Consider the following 21,654-nt stretch of genomic DNA (forward strand, 5'->3'; position numbering starts at 1 on the left):
ACTTTGGAAATAATTGCATTTGCAAGCTCTTGTTTTCTAGTTTTATGAAAATTGGTGTGTCTCTTAAATAGTCTTCTAATTTCCACTTGTACATATAAAAAAGAAGAAAATGAATCAGTTTCAGTAACAAAAAGCTAACTTGCATCATTTTCTACAAGTGTTAAATGACATTCATATGTACAATTTTGCAAATTATAAGTGGGTTGATTGGTGTTATTTCCTACACAATCAACACTTAGTACATAATCATTGCCTTATTGTTTTGGCAACATGGGGCTATGGACTAAGAAATTAAGTGTAAAAAGGTAAAGAACAATTGGTTCTTAAAAGGGTTCAGGGTGGATAGGTTGGCTTCAACAACTTTTCCTTATTTCGTTTGATAAAATTCTTATGTAAAACTATTACTTTATTCCAGTTTTGAATTTCTGGTCTTGTTATTAATACTTCACAGTTCTTTTTAATTGGTCTTTGAGCATCAACAGGAAGTTTACAGCAAGGTGTTAGAGGCCAGTCTTCTCTTTCTTTCAAAAAACAAATTTGGAGGATGTCGACCCTTCCTTTTATAATAAAGCTTAAACAAGTTTTTCATGAAAATATCTTATATTCCAAAGCAAATACTCAAATTTAGAAATTTTATGTCATAAAAGTACCTATTAAGAGTTTAGTAAGTGTTAAGTAAAGGCTTGAATCATATACAGTAAAAAAAAAAAAGAGGTTACAAAATTAATGTACCTTATTTGTGAAAATTAGCTTTAGATGCATACATTTAAATACAGCTTTAATACTACTCTCATAACTTAGAAGGTGTTGATACTATATCTTCTTTTTTGAATGATACTCTCTAAATCATTTAATCTGTTCCTGTTACCTTTCATAGCATCCATGCCTCCTACAGCATAAAGAGCCCCCACGGTAGATTTTCTAGGCTTTGTCCGAGGGCTTTGCATCATGGGTCTTCTTTCAGGTAAGAGGTGATACTTCATAGCTTCTATCAGGAGTTTCTGACATTCAAGATCACCAGTAAACATGGAACTATTTTCAAGATCTGCCAGTAACTGAAAAGTAATGATACATGGTATATGGTATATAAAGTGAGGAGCTCATCATTAGAAAAGACATATTTTTGTTTATATAACTTTGGAGAAAACTCAAGCTAATCCAAATGTAGAACTGTTATTATTTAATATTTTAATTTATTTAGTAACATTTTATGTTCAGTTATGATTTAACAAGATTAAAAGCCTCATGGTTAGCTAATGATCTACGAAGATTTTATATACTGATCTTTTAAATATATATGTATATAATCTTAAAGAATGAAAGTGAAAGAGCACTCATAAAGTGAATTATTGAAAGCAATCAATGAGAATGGCTTTGTATGCACAAAGCAAATATCTCTTAGTCTATGGCATATAGCTCTAAGAGCAGTCATATTTTTGGTGGATTTAGGGGAGATGATACAATCATGCCAAGTAAAAATAACTGCTTATGTGAGGCTGCATGTTTATCATCATGTCACTTTTTAAAAGTATTCTGAAGGTAGACTTTAAAAATATTTACATATATACGTGTATATCAATAAAGTACTTATGTTTATAATGCCAATACATCAGCAATAATAGATGAGTAATCCTTTTCTAACCATTACTTCCGGGCAATCAATAAGATGCTTATTGAATGGGATAAAAGCTAGGTAAAGTGTTTTTTCTGAGATAAGTTGAAAAGTTAAAGGTTTGTTTCAGAATTTTGTCAAGGGCCATATAAATTAATTTCTTTGAACTTTGGGTCTATAGTGTCATAGGGAGGATAGCAAGCAGCAGGTTGTTGGAATGGAGGTGTTAATCTCATTCTATAAAACTTCACTGAAGTTTCCTTTTCTGTACTCGTTAATCCCAGCTATGTTTCCACTTTACCTGTCATCTCTGATGGATTGCTGTTTTGACTTGGCTAGTGAGACCCCAGGCATGTCCTTAATTCATATACTTCTGAAAATATGTTTGAAAACTGTGCTATATATGTAGTTTTTTTTCAAAATAATATGCCTCAGATATTTATGACCTTTTTAAAAATATATTTAATTGCTAGCATATTTGTTTATGGTTACTTTCTAAATTGTTTTGGAAGTTTATTTTCTGTATGCCATTACCCACCACTACTATCATCAGGAAATATTCACAGTTCTCACATTGTAGGCATAAAGCTTACTCAGGAGTGGAAGGCCAAGCCACAGCTGGTTGTGTGTTTGGGCTGGAAATTTCCCATCATTCCAATAAAGTAACAGAAGCTCAAAGTAAGCATTTTGCTGAAAGAATGTCTAATGTAGACATAAGGCATTGTAAAGGTCTCTGATCTTTTATACCAATGCATATTACATTTTTGCATATTTTAAAATCATCTGCAGAATTTGTTAAAACACAGATTCCTTGGCATCACTCCAAAAATTGTGTTTTTAGGTCTGTCTTAAGGGCCTGAGAGATTGAGTTTCTATCAAGCTCCCAGGAAATGTTATCTTGCTAGTCCAGGAATATTTTGAGAATTACTGCCTTAGGGAATTTAGTAAGTAAAATAGACCATTTCATGAGAATAACACACACAAGTGTATACACTTTCATACAAACATAAAATTTCTATATTTTCTGAAACTTTAGTCTAAAATTATATAAATATATATATATATTTCTCTTTTTGATGTTACCCTTTGGATAAATTTGCTATACCCAGGACAGCAATCAGTGTTCTTTCATTAAATACAGACAGAATCTTAAGAATAAATATGTAGTTCCATAGGATTTAATTAACATCTAAAAGTTTAAAAAGTGGAAAAAACATCAATTCAAAATTAACATTTAATTAGTAATTTTAAAAAATCAATTAATATTTATGTTTATGAAAATACTGCTCTAAGTAGAGATAAGGTTCCTCCTTCTAAAGTGGATGTTTGAGGACTCCAACCAAAAAGCTATTTAATATAAGAAGTGTGCATATGTGCAATATTATTTACATATATAATATATAAATGATATCTACTATTGATCAATTTGCTGCAGAGAAATAATTGCAGTGATCATCAATGGTACAATTACGTACCGTGACTGTAGTCTAATCTCACTAAATTTCACATACTAAAATTCAGTATGAGTTGGGTCAATCCTGAGTCTTATCTAAGCGTGTTTGTTTTTTAAGATCATTTTTACTATAATCTTTTAACATGTATGTTGGGGATATAATTATAATGATGCTTTAGTGCATCCAAAACCACTATAGAACGCTTTCAATCATAGTAGCTAATTATCCACGTCAGTAGGTATTATCCAGAACCTAACTCTTTTTTAGAGTCCTCTGTGGGATGTTCTTGTACTGATTATTATCAACTTGCTCAGAAGGTTGGCAGAGAAAGAAAAAGTTAGCGTAGCCATTTTTTTCTGCTTTCTACAAGTGCCATTTGGTGAAAGAACACTGAAACTAATGAGTATACTAGAGTCTGAGAATTATTTGTAGTTTTTTTCTTTGTTTTCCCTCTCTCTTTGTCATTAATATTGCTCCTTGAAGGCACGTTACGTCTTTCTGCAAAATAAATCTTGTATAACTCAAATACCAAAAATCCTCTAAAAAAAAACATGAGAAAAGTCAGGAATGGCTTACAACCTAGTGGTAACTTGAACTATAATTACATTACCAGTAATTTTTCCTACCTGTGGTGGAAGTAATGGCAGTCTGATATAAGAAAGCAGCATGGCTAGGTCTTGTTGCCTAGCCTGCACATCATGCCCCACCCATTGCATCAGAGCATGGAAAATGGTTTCCTCATCAGGCACATTAATATCATCACTGCACAGAAGTTTGGAAATTTCATTAGCTGGAAGCAAAAGGAATTCTTGATTCTTTATCACCTCGATGAAATGTTCCTAGAAACAAAAAGATCATGCACTGAAACTGTACTTTAGAAAGTTCTTAACAAAATTAATATATCAAGAATTTCATTTTACTAAACTTCACAAAAATCCAGACATTCAGATATACATATTTATAACAAATGGGTGTGCCATTGCTGCTTATGACAAGGGACATGGGAGAATCTCTGAAGCCCGAGAGCCAAATGCTTCTACTGGAAATTATTTAAGAACACAAGGAAAGGCCTTACTCAGAGTTCATATAGATAATGTCTAAGTTGATACAAGTGCTTTTCTCTTTCAGCTGTTGTAGATGCCAACAACTTATAAGTTCAGAAATGACTGATGTCACATTAGTCTTTAGCCAAAAACCTTAAGAGAAAGGCTGAAAATTTTCAAGTTGGAGATTTTCTTTGAATATCTGGGAGAGGTAATTCTGCTTATACATGTAGAGAACAACATATTGAATTTCTTTGAGATGAAAAAAAAAAAGTTTGACCAGGCAGTGGTGCAGTGGATAGAGAGTGGACTGGGATGCACAGGACCCAGGTTCGAAACCCCAAAGTCACTGGCTTGAGCATGGGCTCACCAGTGGGGTTGCTGGCTTGAGCGTGAGATCATAGACATGACCCCAAGGTCACTTGCTTGAGCCCAAGGTCACTGTCTTGAGCAAGGGGTCACTCACTCTGCTGTAGCCGCCTGGTCAAGGCACATATGAGAAAGCAATCAATGAACAACTAAGGTGCCGCAACAAAGAATTGATGCTTCTCATCTCTCTTTTTTTCTGTCTGTCTGTCCCTATCTGTCCCTCTCACTGTCTCTCTGTCTGTCACAAAAAAAGAGACTGATAGAAAACTCTTTTTACTTGTGAAAAAGCATGGTCTTCTATTAACCAAGGCAAAGGTATCTTTTGCAATGGATAATGATCTATAGATTCAGAATAATCTAAATGTGTTTCCATTGACTTTTTTTTAAGGATGGGGTTTCCTTCCAATTTTTATATTATTACTCTTCCATTTTCCCTGTTAGTGTGTTGCCTTGTATTTTGCCAACCACCAAATATCAGGCAGCTGTTTTTCAATATTTTATTGAGACATCACTATGTTTTTTCTGATTCATGATGTTATGTATTTTTTCTCTGACAACACAATGATCATTTCCAACAATGTTTCTGTAGTAAATATATCGTTTTAAATGGAATAAAAATGCTTCTGAAATAAAAAAAAATACATGTCTAGTTGGTAAATTATGTTGTATAGTAAATAGGTTTTCTAGAAGCCGCTTAAGATAGCTTCTGAGGAACTGGGGAACGGGAAAATTGTATCACTTTCTTAGCTCCACTCTAAGTTTAGTCACAGTGGAATTAAGTTATCCTGATAACAAAGTTATCTATAAAACAGTCATCAAGTTTGACAGATCTGATATCATAAATTCCAAGTTAACTTGCCTATTTAAACAAACTTTTTGTAACTAGAACAAACAATTGGGAGAGAACTGAGGTTCTTACTGTAATAGATAACCCTGGTTAAAAATCCTCTAATGCCTGACAGGTGGTGGCGCAGTGGATAGAGCATCGGACTGGGATGCAGAGGACCCAGGTTCGAGACCATGAGGTCACCAGCTTGAGTGTGGGCTCATCTGGTTTGAGCAAAGCTCACCAGCTTGGACCCAAGGTCGCTGGCTTGAGCAAGGGGTTACTCAGTCTGCTGTAGCCCCATGGTCAAGGCACATATGAGAAAGCAATCAATGAACAACTAAGGTGTCGCAATGAAAAACTAATGATTGATGCTTTTCATCTCTCTCCGTTCCTGTCTGTCTATCCCTATCTATCCCTCTCTCTGACTCTCTCTCTGTCTCTGTAAAATAAAATAAAATAAAATAAAATAAAACCAGACCTTTTAAAAAAATCCTCTAATGTTTAGCAAAATAATTGAGCTAGTCGTACAACTAATAATACATTACATGTGTGCATCACTTCACACTTAATGAATTTCTTTCAAAAACATTGTCATCACCAATGTGGTATTGTGGAAAGTGTGATTTTATGATAAGAAAACAAGGTATATGAATGCTTGTCTCCTCTGCAGCAAATGGAAGAATATTGGTGTATCTTGGAGATGTTATGGGTTCAATTCCAGACTATCAAAATGAAGTGAATATTGCAATATAGTGAGTCATACAAATTTTGGTTTCTAAGTACATATAAAAGTTATGTTAAACCACACTGTAGTCTATTATGTGTGCAATAATAACACTATGTCTGTAAAAACAATGTACATACCTTAATTTAAAATACTTTATTGCTGCCTTTGCCAGGTGGATTAGTGGACAGAGCATCATCCCGGCATATCAAGGTCACTGGTTCCATCCCCAGTCAGGGAACATTTTGAGAAACAACTGATGAGTGCACAGCTAAATGGAACAACTAAGTGGAACTAAGTGGAACAACACGTTGATGCTTCTCTCTGTTTTTTCCACTCTTCTTTTCTCCCCTTTCCCTTCTTCTCTCTCTCTCTCTCTCTCTCTCTCTCTCAAATCAATAGAAAAAGTAAAAATAATATTTTAAAAATACTATATTGCTAAAAAGTGCTAATCATTATCTAAGCCTTAAATGAGACATAATATGTTTGCTGGTAGAGGATCTTGTCTTGCTGCTGATTGATCAGGGTGGTGGCTGCTAAAGGTTAACTGGCTATGGGAAAATTTTAAAATAAGAAAACAATGATGTTTGATGCATTAATTGACTCTTCCTTTTTACAAATGATTTCTCTGTAGCACATCATGCTATTTGATAGCATTTTACCAACAGAAGACCTTTTCAAAATTAAAGTCATTCATCTTATTTTTTGTTGTTGCTTAATCAATCTACTAAGTTTATGTAATATTCTAAACCATTTGTAGTCACTTCAAAAATTTTCAGTGTCTTCACCAGAAGTAGATTCCAACTCAAGAAATCTTTTTTTTTAAATTTTATTTATTTATTTATGCTTATCTATAAGAAGAAACTCCTCATCCATTACAATCTTATCATAAGGTTGCAACAATTCAGTCACATCTTCAGGCTCCACTTCTAATTCTAATTCTATTTCTCTTCTACTTCCCCAGTTACTTCTTCCAATGAAGTCTTAAATTCCTCAAATTATTCCACGAAGGTTGGCATCAACTTTTTCCAAACTCTTAATTTGATATTTTGACTTCTTCTCATGAACCAAACCAATACATAAAACTTACTCAATGGCTAATGTCGGTTACATACAGTCAATCAAATTGCATTATACATTTGAGAAAGTTAATAATTAAAGGGGTTTATATGATGCTCCGATTTAAATATAGTCAAAAATCATTTTTTTCTGTGTGACAGAGACTGAGAGAGACAGAAAGAGAAGGACAGACAGGGACAGATAAACAGGAAGAGGAAAAGATAAGAAGCATCACTTTTTCATTGTGGCGCCTTAGTTGTTCAGTGACTGCTTTCTTATATGTGCCTTGACCTGGGGGGCTACAACAGACTGAGTGACCCCTTGCTCAATCAAGCCAGCGATCTTGGCCTCAGGCTACTGAGCCTTGCTCAAACCAGATGAGCCCGCATGCAAGCTGGTGACCTCAGAGTCTTGAACCTGGGTCTTCTCCATCCCAGTACTATGATCTATCCACTACGCCAATGCCTGGTCAGGCCAATTTTTTTTTTTTTTTGATAGTCTCTGTTATGGCTTCAGAGTGGCTGCCTGATGAGATTATTCAAAATAGTCTGACAATATTGTTAATTAGTGTAAATTAAAAAATAAAGGTGCTGGTTTAAATTATCTAGATATAGAAATATTTATTTAAGCCTAAGGTTAATTTTAATTTATTTTATTTTAGAATTTTTTTGCTGCTAATTTCAAGTTAAACACTTTCTTCTATGCACGTTCCCAAGAGTATTTTTTGTAGCTTTGATTTGGTATTTATTTTATTTAACCTACATTTACATTGTTGTAAAACTTGTTAAATAAATGTAGCATACATGCTGAATGTTTCAACAATGCAGACTACTATTTATATGATAATGGTGGTTAATTTTATGTGTAAACTTGACTGAACCATGAAATGTCTACACTTTTGGCCAGACATTACTCTGGATGTGTCTATGAGGATATTTTTGGGTGATGCTCACACACATTCGAGATAGTAATCTTTTTTACAGTCTATGATTCAAACAATTGCAATTGAGTTGTAAAAATTGTTTGCATTTTTATACTATCAATACAGCATTACAAAAGCATTGTTATTACAAGACCTTTGTCTCTTTTACTACATTTATAATAGATAATAAAATAACTAAAGAAGAGGGACTAAAGAAGAGAAAAATATTGTGATTTTATGCACATCCTGCTTTAAAACTTAGTTTCAGTCACATAATAGGAAAAGGAAGAGAAGTTGATTTGAGCAACAAAAATAATTCAAGCTGTTTATCAGCATGTGTTTTGTCTGGAAAAGTAAGATACCAGGCAGGAAACTGTTAATAGTTAGATCAAAAATTTAAGTAATTTAACAGGAAGTTTTCACATTTGGCATATATGTAGGATTAACCTTTGAACTATACAACTGCTGTTCCTATAGATTATATGGCATTTGTATTTAGGATATAGTAATATAAATAGCATAACTAAATGACATGTTAAAACACCAATCCATTTTAATATGATTCTCCACATAATAGCATTGTTTTAGAAATACGTTTGAAACTTCAAATTTTCAACATTGACCAGGACTAAAGAGAAGAGGAGGAATGTTTTACAATAAATATTTAGAGAATTCAAACATTAAAACTTTGTACATTTGAAAGTCTGTATACAAATCTAGAAAAGTAACCTTTATTTATATACATCTTAATCCTAAAATCTCAATGTTAATTTTGTTATTTTTAGGCATGTTTTTATCTACTGTTTTCATTTTTGTGCTGCCTTTTAGTATTGATTTTTTAATAATTGTGACAATTTTCTTAGCTTGAAATATATAACTTTTGTTTGGGTTTCACAGAAAGATCTGTCTCTTGTGATGTTTCCTGCTTCAGAGGCCAAAAAATTGATTTTCTTCTTTACATCAGTAAATTATTAACATAATCTTAAGGGTATGTTTACTATACTAGATATACTTTTTCTTAGCTTGCTACAGATGATCTATCTTTCATGTCACTGTCATTGTCTGAATAAATATAAAATTATCCAATGTAGCTTTCAGTCAGCACATATGAATGTGTTTTTTAGTTTATTGCAATTCCTAATAGAATTCAGAGGTATTTTAAGTTAATTGAATTAAAAGATTGGACTGCAAATTGCTTTTAACCAAAGTACATTTTCATTAAGACATAAAAAGTCAATTCAATAGAATTTTCTGATTTATTAATTTTGATAGTTCTTAAGCATTCTAGTCAGTAATAATCTATTGATATTAGTTTTATCCTTATTAAATGACATTTTTATTAGAAATAATTTGCATAAATTTACAAATTAAAGTTCTGATAGTGAAAAATATTAGGAAACTATATTTTCTCAATGTGGATTTTACTTGAAATATGTACTTGTGCATTTTAATTTGGGGCAATATTTTTATTTCTCTAGTCTTTGAGATACAAGTAAACATTTTTAGTTTCAAAAATGAGAAACTTGCTTGAATACAGCTCAGCCAGAGAAATGTTTTAATCTAATGTCTATTATGTACAAGTCATGTAAATTATTAGTTAATACTGCATTTTGATTTTATCCCAACACTATAATATTACTTAGAAAAGTTTTATACACACACACACACACACACACACACATATATATATATAATATGTATATATATATTTATACACAAATACATAAACATATCTATATCAGCAAAACAAATCAGTATGTTGGTTATTGTATTATTACATTACAATAATGCAATAATATTGTATTACTGCTGTAAATTAATTTGAATAAATTGATTTTACCATTGTGTACTTGTGTGCCACACTCAGGAGCTCTGTACAACCCTGAGCATCTCCAAATGATCGAATTCCTAAGCAATTTGAAGGATGGAGCTGCTTTATAAGAAAATTGGAGCAGACTTCGATGACTTGAGTCAGCTGCAGGAGACAAGCTGCAGCCAGCAAATTTTCAATAGTATCTTCTTTCAGTTGCAGGACACCTAGTAGATAGTTTGAAAAAGTAGAGTGATTATAAGTCTCATAAAGTAAGACACAAATATGCTAGCTATTTGAAAGTTTCACTTTATCTCTTTAGTGAGGCTACATTTTGGAGAATAAAGTAAACAACTTTTGAAGCCAACACAGGCAAAAGAGTCTGTATAAACACTAATAAGATGGATAACAGAAGCTCGACTAGATGATCAAAAACAATTATAGCAAATGAACATTGAGTATTATCATTTCAAAAAAGAGCACCTTGTTATTTCTTTATCATCTCAGTCATGCATCTAAATATTATATTAAAAACAGTTCACATTATGACTCAAGGAGCATTATGTAATATTGTATAAGGGTAATACAATGAACCATACAGATATCTGTCATTTGTTTGGAAAACATCTTGGGAAATAAGACTATTGAGCTTATATGTTGATTTTGTCATCTGTATGTATTAACTGAGAAGGATATCTTTGCCCAAACATTATTCCTAACATTGATACCTTAACACTATCTTGAAAAAAAAATGTTGCCAATAGTTGTCAAATAATTCATTTTTTTGACACAGAGAGTGTCAGGAGAGGGACAGATAAGGACAGACAGACAGGAAGGGAGAGAGATGAGAAACATCAATTCTTCATTGCTGCACTTTAGTTGTTCACTGATTGTTTTTTCATATGTGCCTTGACTGGGGTTTGGGGGGCTACAGCAGAATGAGTGACCCCTTGATCAAGTCAGCAAAATTGGGCTTCAAGCCAATGACCTTTGGACCTGAGCCAGCAACCATGGGTTCATATCTATGATCCCATGCTCAAGTCAGCAACCCCACTCTCAAGTTGAGGAGCCTGAGCTCAAACCAGCAACCTCAGAGTTTAGAACCGGGGTCTTCCATGTCCCAGTCTGATGTTCTATCCACTGTGCCACTGCCTGGTCAGGCCTCAAATAATTCTTTATATGATTATTTTGTTAGGTATAAGAAGCTGTGTTTTATAAAATCTGTAAAAAAAATTTTTTAAATGAGATCACAATTAGCTTAGGTTCCGTAGTATAGTGGTTATCACGTTAGCCTAACAATTAAACTATTGCCTTTATATTACTATATCTGTATTATTTTGAAGTAAATATTATTGGTGAATTATTGTAAATGTTATAACTTATTTTCATAAGTTATACTGTCACTTTTATTTAAGCCAACCTATAGGTAAGTTATAAAAAAAGATATCTCATGTAAATTTTATAAATTATATAATCTTGTCTCATAAAATATCTTAATATGGATTCTCTATGTTACAAAATCATAAAGAAAGGAGTAATACATTCTGTGAAATGCTATATATCTTGTTTACACTCTAAAATATGTTGTAAAGGGGTACAAGCCATCAACAGACGTTCTTGTGTTATTTTTGTACTGAATTTTGAATAAAGAGCCTGGCCTATATTTCGTGAGACATAGAGTCATATGAACTGTTCTCAGAAACAGATCTAATGATTCAACCACTATATGCATTAAAATTTGACCTGGTTATTTTAGTTATTTATTTATTTTTGTATTTCTCTTAAGCGAGAAGGGGGGAGGCAGAGAGATAGACTCCTACATGTACCCAACTGGGGTCCACCCAGAAAGCCCACTAGGGGGCGATGTTCTTCCCATCTGGGGCATTGCTTGCTGCAACTGGAGTCATTTTAGTGCCTGAGGTGGAGGCCATAGAGCCATCTTCAGTGCCCAGGCCAACTTTGCTCCAATGGAGCCTTGGCTGCAGGAGGGGAAGAGAGAGCTAGAGAGAAAGGAGTGGAGGCAGAGTGGAGAAGCAGATGGATGCTTCTCTTGTGTGCCCTGGCTGGGAATCGAACCTGGGACTTCCACACACTGGACTGATGCTCTACCAATGAGTCAGCCGGCCAGGGCCTTGACCTGGTTATTAAGAAGAATATTAATTTGTAAATAAATGAAATCAAGAGACTCCTAGAAGAAAAATAACAAAATAGATCTTTGACATTGGTCTTGGCAAAGATTTCTTAAATAACACAACAAAATATGAGCAACAAATGCTAAAATAAACAAGAGGGAATACATCAAACCAAAGAGCTTCTGACAACAAAGATAATAAAAAGTAAACTGAAAAAGCAATCTGTATAATAAGATAAACTATTTGCAAACCATATACATGATAAGGGGTTAATAACCCAAAATATATAAAGAACTTATACAACTTAATAACAGAAAAGCAATTTAATTTAAAAAATAAGCAAAGAGCAAAAAATTGACATTTTTCCAAAGAAAACATACAAATATCTAATAGGTACATGAAGAGGTGCTCAATATCACCAGTCATTAGGGAAATGCCAGTGAATACTACAATGAGATATCACCTCACTCCTGTTAAGATAGTTAATATTAAAAAGAGAAGGAGATAGGGGAACTAGACGAAAGAAAGTGAAAAACTTAACTAAAAATTGTATATACATAACACATAGACACAGACTACAGTGTGGGGATACTTAGAAGGAAAAGGGGGTGGGTAGCACGTGGAGATGGGCAAAAGGAGGGAAAACGGAGACTGAAAGAGACTGCTTAGGGTGATGAGCATATGACAAGTGTGCAGATGTTTTATTGAGCTGTACACTTGAACCTGTATGGTTTTGTGAACCAATGTCAACACAATAAATTCAATTAAAAAAAAGACAAAGGATAAACAATATTAGTGAAGCTTTGGATAAAATGGACACTAATGGTGGGAATGTAAATTGATATAGCCATTATGGAAAAAAGAATAAAGTTTCCTAAAATTAAAAAATAATAGAACTAGCATATAATCTAGAAACCCCTCACTTGGGTAAATATTTAAAGGAAATGAAATCAGGATCTTGAGGAGATATTTACAGAGTCATGTTTATTGCAACATTATTCTCAAGAGCCAAGATATGGAAACAAACTGTCTTCTGACAGATGAATTTATAAAGAAAATGTGCACATATGTAAATGGGAATTTATATATAGATATATATGACTTATATATTATATATAATTTTATTTATATATTATTTATATATAATATGTAAATATATTATAGATATATGATGAAGTAATATTGTCATGAAAAATTTGGAAATTCTGCCATTTGTGACAACATGGATGAATCTGTAGAAATAAGTCAGACACAGAAAGTATAGTATCACTTGTATGTAAAATTTAAAAAATGCAGATTTCATAAAAATAGCAAGTAAATTGGTGGGTCCTAGGCGCTGGGAGGTGGAAATAGTAAATATAGCTTAAATGGTACAAACTTTCAGTTATAAGAAGTTCTGAGGAACTAATGTACAGCATGATGATTCTAGTTAATATTGTATTGTATACTTGAACATTGCTAAGAACAGATCTGAGATGGATGTTCTTGCCACAAACAAAAAGGGTTACCTATTTAAGATGATGGATGCATCAATTATCTTGATATTGGTAATCATTCACACACACACACACACATATGTATATATATATATATATATATATATATAAAATCATCACCCTGTATACTTTAAACACATAAAATTATATTTGTTAATTATACCTGAATAAAGTTAGAATGAATGAAAGAATAAATAAATACATATATAAACATATAATATATGTACAAACATGTAAGTATACACATATAATACTTCACCCAAATCTCATTGTATAATCTTTGTTTTATAATTTGAGTAATTATGACTTAAATTTTTCAAAGGAAGTGACTAAGTCTTTAAAGTTAAAATAGCTCACTTCCAGTCCCATTGTTACAAATGAGAATGTACCTACATTGTTCAAGAGTTAGAGAGAGACATGTTCTTATATATTTGTGTTCAAGAGCTCTATTCTCACATGGTCATAATTTTGTATAGCATATTTCTTACCTCTTTCTCTTTTATAATTTAAAAATATATATATGACCCTAGCCAGTTGGCTTAGCAGTAGAGCATCAGCCTCACATGTGGCAGTCCTGGGTTCAATTCCCAGTCCGGGCACACAGGAAAAATTACTATCTGCTTCTCCACCTCTCTCACTCTCTCTCTATCCCCTCCTGCAGCCATGGCTCAAATGTTTCAAGCAAGTTGGCCCTAGATGCTGAGAAGGGTTCCATGGCTTTGCCTCAGGCATTAAAATAGCTCGGTTGCTGAACAATGGAGCAAATGGCCCAGATGTGCAGAGCATCGCCTGGTAGGGGGTTTGTTGGGTGGATCCTAGTCGGGGTGGATGTCAGAGTCTGTCTTTCAGCCTATCACTTAATAATAAAAACAGTATTGAATTTGTTAAGGTTACATTGGTTAATAAAATTATATGGGTTTTAGGTGTATAATTTTGTTCATCATCATCTGTATATTGCTGAATTTCAATTCTGATTCTGACTCTTATTACTGCAGGAAAGTTACTTAACTGGTCTAGTTTTCTTAACTTGTAAAATAAAAATAACAATAATGTGGGTTATATAATACAGGATTTTGTGAGGAATGAATGAGTTAATGTATGCCAAGCCTTACCTGTGTAAGCATACTGCACCAAGGAATTAAGTGCATTAGGATCAACTCCTTCCATTTTGACCTCCTCTTGTTTGGCTTCAAGCACATCATTAGTAAACATTGCAGCAAAATAATCAGACACTGCACTGAGAACCAACCTGGAAATAATGTTTCATAGGAACTTAAATCAGTTCATAATATTACTGAAAAGCATGAAGTTCAGTCAGTAACTTTGTAACACTGGTGAGACTTGTTTTTGTTGTTTTTCTATAAAACTTGCACAGTTCAGAAAAGTATAGTGAAATTAGGCAAACAATAAGTAGATTTTCTTTTAGAGGATCTGTGCTTTTTTTCCTATTAATTTCTCAAAAGTTTAGATTTTCTAAATATCCCACAGGGAAGTGAATGATATACATATATAATAATGTTTCCAAATAAAGGTTAATGAAAATTTATTTTCCTCAGTGTTCCAACTTTTAATCAATAGACTGATTCTTTCTCATTCACATTTACTATGCTCACCAAGTGTTCTGTCTGCATAAGCATACTTACCGATGAGCTGGGATACGGAGGTGTCCAGCAATGAGTAGCACATCACACAGTTGCTTTTCTTTCAGGTAGTTCTCCATTTTATGGAGAGTTTGCTCTGCGTGGTTTATAGCATGGAACTGCTCCTCAGATATGCTGACATTCATTTCTTCAGGACGTTGTGTATGTAATCTGAAAGGGTGTTAAGAATGGGAATATGGTTTATGCTCCAAGTGAGTGTGCTAATGTGCAGTTGAAATTTTGGTGCATCAATTTCTAAAAGAAATATATTGGCTTAAAGTAAACTAATCTTTTCACTCTGATTCTCAATATTTCGCTACGATCTCTGTCAAATCTTTCATTAAAGTAAAGGGTGATGGTTAGTATTTATTTATTTTTTAAATGTTTATTTTATTAATTTTAGAGAGATGAAAAGAGAGAGTGAGAGAGAGAGAAAGAGAGAGAGAGATGGGAACATCGATATGATCCTGTATGTGCCCTGACTGGGGATAGAATTGGCAACTTCTGTGGTTCAAGACGATGCTCTAACCAACTAAGCTATTTGGTCAGGGCTTACATATTTTATTTATTATTGATTTGAGAGAGAAAAAAAGAGAGATAGGAGTAGGAAGCATCAACCTGCAGTAATTGTCTCTCACATGTGCCCTGACCAGGCAAGCCCGGTGTTTCAAATTGGTGACCTCAGTATTCCAGGTTGATGCTTTATCCACTGAGCCACCACAGGTCAGGCTGTATTTATATTTGAAATGGAACCATATTATGTATGTTTCAGCTGCTGGGCTAGTATTAATTGTAATATTCACAAACATAAACTCTAAATTGCAGTATTTATCTTTAATTTTTATTGGTATCACAATTATGTCATTAGTCATGATATTGTAAGCAGGATTCACAAATGTTTCAGATTTAACTATGACCTGAAGCTTCTCCATGGTATACTCATTACACACCAGAAATATTTCTTAAATAATCTCATGCTTTATAGAGTTCTATAACATTTACAATATGTCAAACCCATCAGAAAATATACATATTTCCATTTTTATTTATTTTCAAGCTTTATTGATATATAATTAACACATAGCATTGTGTAAGTTCAAGGTGTATCACATGATTATTTGATATATGTATATATTGTGAAATGATTATCACAATGAAGTAGTTAAAATGCCCACAACTTCACGAGGTTACCATTTTGTTTTTGTATGGTAAAAACATTTAAGTTCCGCTCTAGTAAAAATTTCAAGTATAAAATGTAGTATTGTTTACTAGTCACAGTGCTATACATTCGATCCCCAGAAATTATTTCTTTTCTTTTTTTTTTTTTCCTGAAGTTGGAAACAGGGAGGCAGTCAGACAGACTCCTGCATGTGCCTGACTGGGATCCACCTGGCATGCCAACCAGGGGGTGATGCTCTGCCCATCTAGGGTGTCGCTCTGTTGCAACCAGAGCCATTCTAGCACCTGAGGCAGAGGCCACAGAGCCATCCCCAGCTACTGGGCCAACTCTGCTCCAATGGAGCCTCGGCTGCGGGAGGGGAAGAGAGAGACAGAGAGGAAGGAGAGGGGGAGGGGTGGAGAAGCAGATGGGCGCTTCTCCTGTGTGCCCTGGCCGGGAATCGAACCCAGGACTCCCGTACGCCAGGCCGATGCTCTACCACTGAGCCAACTGGCCAGGGCCCTATTTATTTTCTAACTGGAATTTTGTACTATTTGACTATTAAGACCAATAGGATGGCTGTTGACTTTGCAATAATGAAAGCTGTCTATGTGTCTTTTCAACATCACACAATGGTGGATTTAACACTAACACAAACACAAGCACATTGAGGCTTACAGTCAGTGGAAGCTTAGAAATGTGAAGGTTGGGTGAACACGCTTAAATACTTTGCTTGTTGCCTTTCTTGCTTCCAGGAATCATTCTCTAACCACCAGCTAAGACTAATTTTAGGTTCCCTCACCAGTAAGCCAACCTATTTTTTTTTAAGACAATTGGTTTCAGGTGACATTATTATTTTTGTCAGTTTAATTCAAATAAAGAATTCATCTCTGAATCTTTTTAACCTTTAATGACTTTGGGACATTCAGTCACAATATTGTTTGGATAATCACAGTAGAATGGTATACATTTTCTTTAAAATTTCCTGCTACAACATGTACTTATTTATTTTGGAATGCTACAATCTCTTGGCATCACTGGCTTGAAAACATTTAGGTTTCATATAATTCACTTTTCATGAGCTTTTCTCTGCTCAAGTAATAGTTTGATTCCTATTGGGTAAATCTAATATTCAATGTCTAATTGTCTTAGCTCTCCTCATATATTATATATTCCACTATGTATTAGAGAACATCATATTCTAAAGAATATATATATATATATATATATATATATATATATATATATATATATATATATGCAAGTTCTAACCAAAATTAATTTTATTCTTTAAATTTCCTTCTGTCTTACTTAGTTAAGGACAAAAAAATGTTTTAAATTACTGGGTAGTTTGGGAAGTGTTCACGTGAAAATAGTGAATTTATTAGGTATTTGTAGCATTTTTATAATAAAATTAGAATCAATATGAACCACAATTAAAATTGTTAGATTTCGGCCTAGCCTCTGGCATGCTGGCTCCTTCTATGCAGCTGTTTTGGGTTTGAAATTTCAACTTGGCAGAGGCTGCAGTCCGTCTTCCCTTCAAAAACTTGGAATGATTTCAAATCATAGACACCTTCACTTAACCCTAGCTTCCATTCATCAGCAAACACATCGGATTGATGCTACGCTAACCTATTGGCTTTTTGCTCTACGCATTCAGGTTAAATGACTACCTGATGAAAGGGCCCACATTTCAAAGCAGTGACATTTGATAGCTGAGAGGAAAAGTGGCTTTAAGGAAAAGCAACCTTTGGAATTCCTGCTTGTGAAAAATCCAATTCAGCTTTTTGTGTGCCAGCAGAAATGATAAGTAGCACCAGAGTTTATGAATGTTCAGCAGGCCATCTAGTGGAGGGTGGTGGAAGCTCATGATTCAAATATCCGCTCATGACTTAAAGCAAAAAATCCCGTGAGTGATTGCTCATCTCTCAAATTTCTTGTGATTTAAAGTGTTTATGTGTCAAGAATAAAAAGAATGTTTTACTACTTAATAAAATTGTTATTTTATTTCCTTTTTTGAAAAAAACTTGGGGGAGCAGCCAGATGGCAATGGAGTTGGTGGACGTACAACTTCCACCACCTAGAACAAAAGTGGATTACAACTTAATTTTAAGAACCATCATCTGGAAAAACCAACTTTGGACTAAACCAAGAGGACTCTTTAACTAAGGAACACTGAAGAAGCCACACTGAGACTGGTAGGAAAAGCAGAAACATGGAGAGGGCTGCCCAGCTCCCCGGAGCAAATGGCAGCTCGGAGAGACTCGCGTGGCGGGAAGTGAGTTTAGCGAAGAGGGGAGGGTCCTGAGCCCCAGGAACAAGGTCCCAGCCTGCAGCCCCAGAGCCTAGAAGAGGTATATGGACATTGTTTAGCTGCAAAACAAGTCAGGATACTGTTTGTGAGAAAGAGATTTCTCAGACCCAGGATTCTTCTAAAAGGGACTGCACAGAAAACCTCTTCCACAACAACTCACTCGTGGCTCTGGGGAACGGGGAGAGAGGAGAGAACCAGAAGAGAGTATAATCTAGGAGGCACAGGGAGAAACACTTTGAGGGACAGTCACCCTAACACCTGGGCTGAGTCACCCCCCAAATCTAAAGTGAATATTTCTACTGGAACCTGCAATACCAGCAAAAGGAAGCAGGACACCAGCCAAATAATCTCTCCTGTAGCACACAGAGCAGAGTCGCTTAGAAGGAGGGAGACTTCAGGATTACAGTATTGAGTGCTAAAGTCTGAGCAGCAGTGCTCCCAACCACAATACTGAGGGCTCGTAGGAGGGTGGACGGTGATGAGACATGAAAATGCAGTTCCATCAGAAGGGTCAGAAGCTGGGCTGGCCAAGAGTGAGGCCTGGCGTGACCTCAGTCTCCCCCGGCAAGAGTGGAAGGAGCACATGAAAGCGATCCAACCCAGCTGCAGGTCGGGTGAGCAAGAGCACTCCTGCCTGCAATCCCAGCCACAGGAGAAAGGCAAAAGCCAGGGAACTGTAGAGACCCACAGCTGATTGTGGGCACATAGCCCTGCCTGTCACATGAGGCTGGGGACTGAAGCCGGTGGGCAAATGCAGCTCCACCTGCGAAGGCAGGGTTAAGGCCGGGGAATAGGTGGAGACCTGTGGCTGAGCATGGACGTGCAGCCCTGCCTGGCCAGTGGGGCCGGGGCCTGTGGCTGGCACGCAAGCATGGCACCACCCATGGGGGCAGGGCAAATGCCAGGAACAGGCAAAAACCCACGTGGTTGAGCATAGGTGCACCGCCCCGCTAGCACTGCTGAAGCTTGTGACCCCGGTGGGGTGCATAGCCCCACCTGTGGGGGTGGGGCAAAGGCCGAGGCTGGCTGAGGCTTGTAGACCAGACACATGAACACAGCCCCTCCCATGGAGGAGAAGTGAAAACTGCAGCAACTGCCGCAGCAGGCCAACGCCAGCAACGCCCATACCCAAATGTCCAAGGCAACGGCAGAGGGAGTGGGGGGCCTGCAGACAGGCCACACCCATTGGACTCCAGTAGCCACACACTTCTTATACACAGACAGAATGGGAAGGCAGAGAAATGAAACCCAAATGAATCAAGAGAAATCCCCAGAAAAGGAATTGAATTAGTCAGATATAACCAAATTCCTGTGTGTAGAGATTAAAATAATGATTGTTAGGATGCTCAAAGATCTTAGAATAACAATAGATGAACATAATGAACACCTAAATAAAGAGATAGCAAGTATAAAAAAGGACATTGAAATAATAAAAAAGAGTCAGAAATGACAAATCCAATATCAGAAATGAAGACCACAATGGAAGGAATTAAAAGCAGGATGGATGAAGCTGAGGATCAAATCAATGAGACAGAGGACAAGATAAACAAAGGCATGGACAGAGCAGTAAAAAGAAAGAGACTCAAAAAGTCTGAGGAAACTCTAAGAGAGCTCTGTGACAACATGAAGAGAAATAATATCTGCATCATAGGGGTTCCTGAAGAAGAAGAGCAAGAAGGAGAGATTGATTCAATCATATCATAGCAGAAAACTTCCCTAAATTAATGCAGGAAAAAGTCTCACAAGTTCAAGAAGCACAGAGAACTCCATTAAAAAGAAACCCAAAGAAATCTATAACAAGACACATCATAATTAAAATAGCAAAGCTAAAAAATAAAGAGAAAATATTAAAAGCTGCTTGAGCAAGACCAGGCGGTGGCACAGTGGATAGAGCAAAAGAATTGGATGTGGAGGACCCAGGTTCAAGACTCTGAGGTCGCCAGCATGAAAGCAGGCTCATCTGGTTTAAGCAAGGCTCACCAGCTTGGACCCAAGGTCTCTGGTTTGAGCAAGGGGTTACTCGGTCTACTGAAAGCCCATGGTCAAGGCACATATGAGAAAGCAATCAATGAACTAAGGTGTCACAACGAAAAACTGATGGTTGATGCTTCTCATCTCTCTCTGTACCTGTTTATCTGTCCCTATCAATACCTCTCTTTGAATCTCTCTGTCACAGTAAAAAAAAAAAGCTGCTGGAGAAACATGGCTATCACCTACAAAGGAGCCTCCATAAGGATGACATCTGACTTCTCAACAGAAACACTTGAGGCCAGAAGGGAATGGAATTTTATTTAAAGTCATGCAGAACAAGAGCCTGTATCAAGACTACTATCTCCAGCAAGGCTATTGTTTAAAATTGAAAAAGAGATAAAAAGCTTCCCAGACCAAAAAAATAAAAATAAAAAATAAGGAATTTATTACAACCAAACCAATGCTGCAAGAAATGTTAAGGGGCCTGTTTTAAACAGATCAAAGGGGGAAAATAATGTAGCAAAAGAGGAATACAGCTTTAAAACATAAAATGGCAATAAAAACTACATATCAATAGTAACCTTAAATGTAAATGGTTTAAATGATCCAATGAAAAGACATAGGATAGCTGCATGGATAAGAAAAAAGGATCCGTACACATGCTGTCTACCCACCTTAAAACAGAAGATGCAAACAGAGTGAAGGTAAAAGGATGGAAAAAATATTTTATGCAAATGGAAATGAAAAAAAAAGCTGGGGTAGTAATACTTACATCAGACAAAATGGACTTTAAAACAAAGGCTATAGTAAGAGATAAAGAAGGTCACTACATTAATGATAAAGGGAACAATCCAACAGGAAGATATAACCATTATAAATATCTATGCACCTAATATAGGAACACCTAAATATATAAAATAGACTTTGATGGACATAAAGGTTGAGATCAACAGCAATACTATAATAGTAGGAGATTTCAATACCCCACAAACATCACTAGATAGTTCCTCAAGAAAGAAAATTAACAAAAAACCAGCAGACTTAAAGGACACACTAGACCAACTCGAATTAGTAGATATCTTCGAACCTTTCACCCTAAAGCAGCAGAATATACATT

General features: G+C 35.3%; 1 protein-coding gene across 3 annotated transcripts in view; it reads right to left on the bottom strand.

Annotated features, from left to right (window-relative positions):
* Positions 1–21,654, bottom strand: part of KLHL4 (kelch like family member 4) — a 92,507-nt gene that overhangs the window by 24,497 nt on the left and 46,356 nt on the right. For all 3 annotated transcript variants that reach the window (XM_066357116.1, XM_066357112.1, XM_066357115.1), the window contains exons 2-6: positions 15,094–15,261; positions 14,563–14,699; positions 9,853–10,049; positions 3,693–3,905; positions 869–1,055 (exon numbers count right to left, since the gene is read on the bottom strand). In XM_066357116.1, the coding sequence (XP_066213213.1) occupies positions 869–1,055; positions 3,693–3,905; positions 9,853–10,049; positions 14,563–14,699; positions 15,094–15,261 (902 nt within the window). The remainder of the gene's footprint in view (positions 1–868; positions 1,056–3,692; positions 3,906–9,852; positions 10,050–14,562; positions 14,700–15,093; positions 15,262–21,654) is intronic.

Source organism: Saccopteryx leptura, chromosome X (assembly GCF_036850995.1).
Source record: "Saccopteryx leptura isolate mSacLep1 chromosome X, mSacLep1_pri_phased_curated, whole genome shotgun sequence".
NCBI lineage: Eukaryota > Metazoa > Chordata > Mammalia > Chiroptera > Emballonuridae > Saccopteryx > Saccopteryx leptura.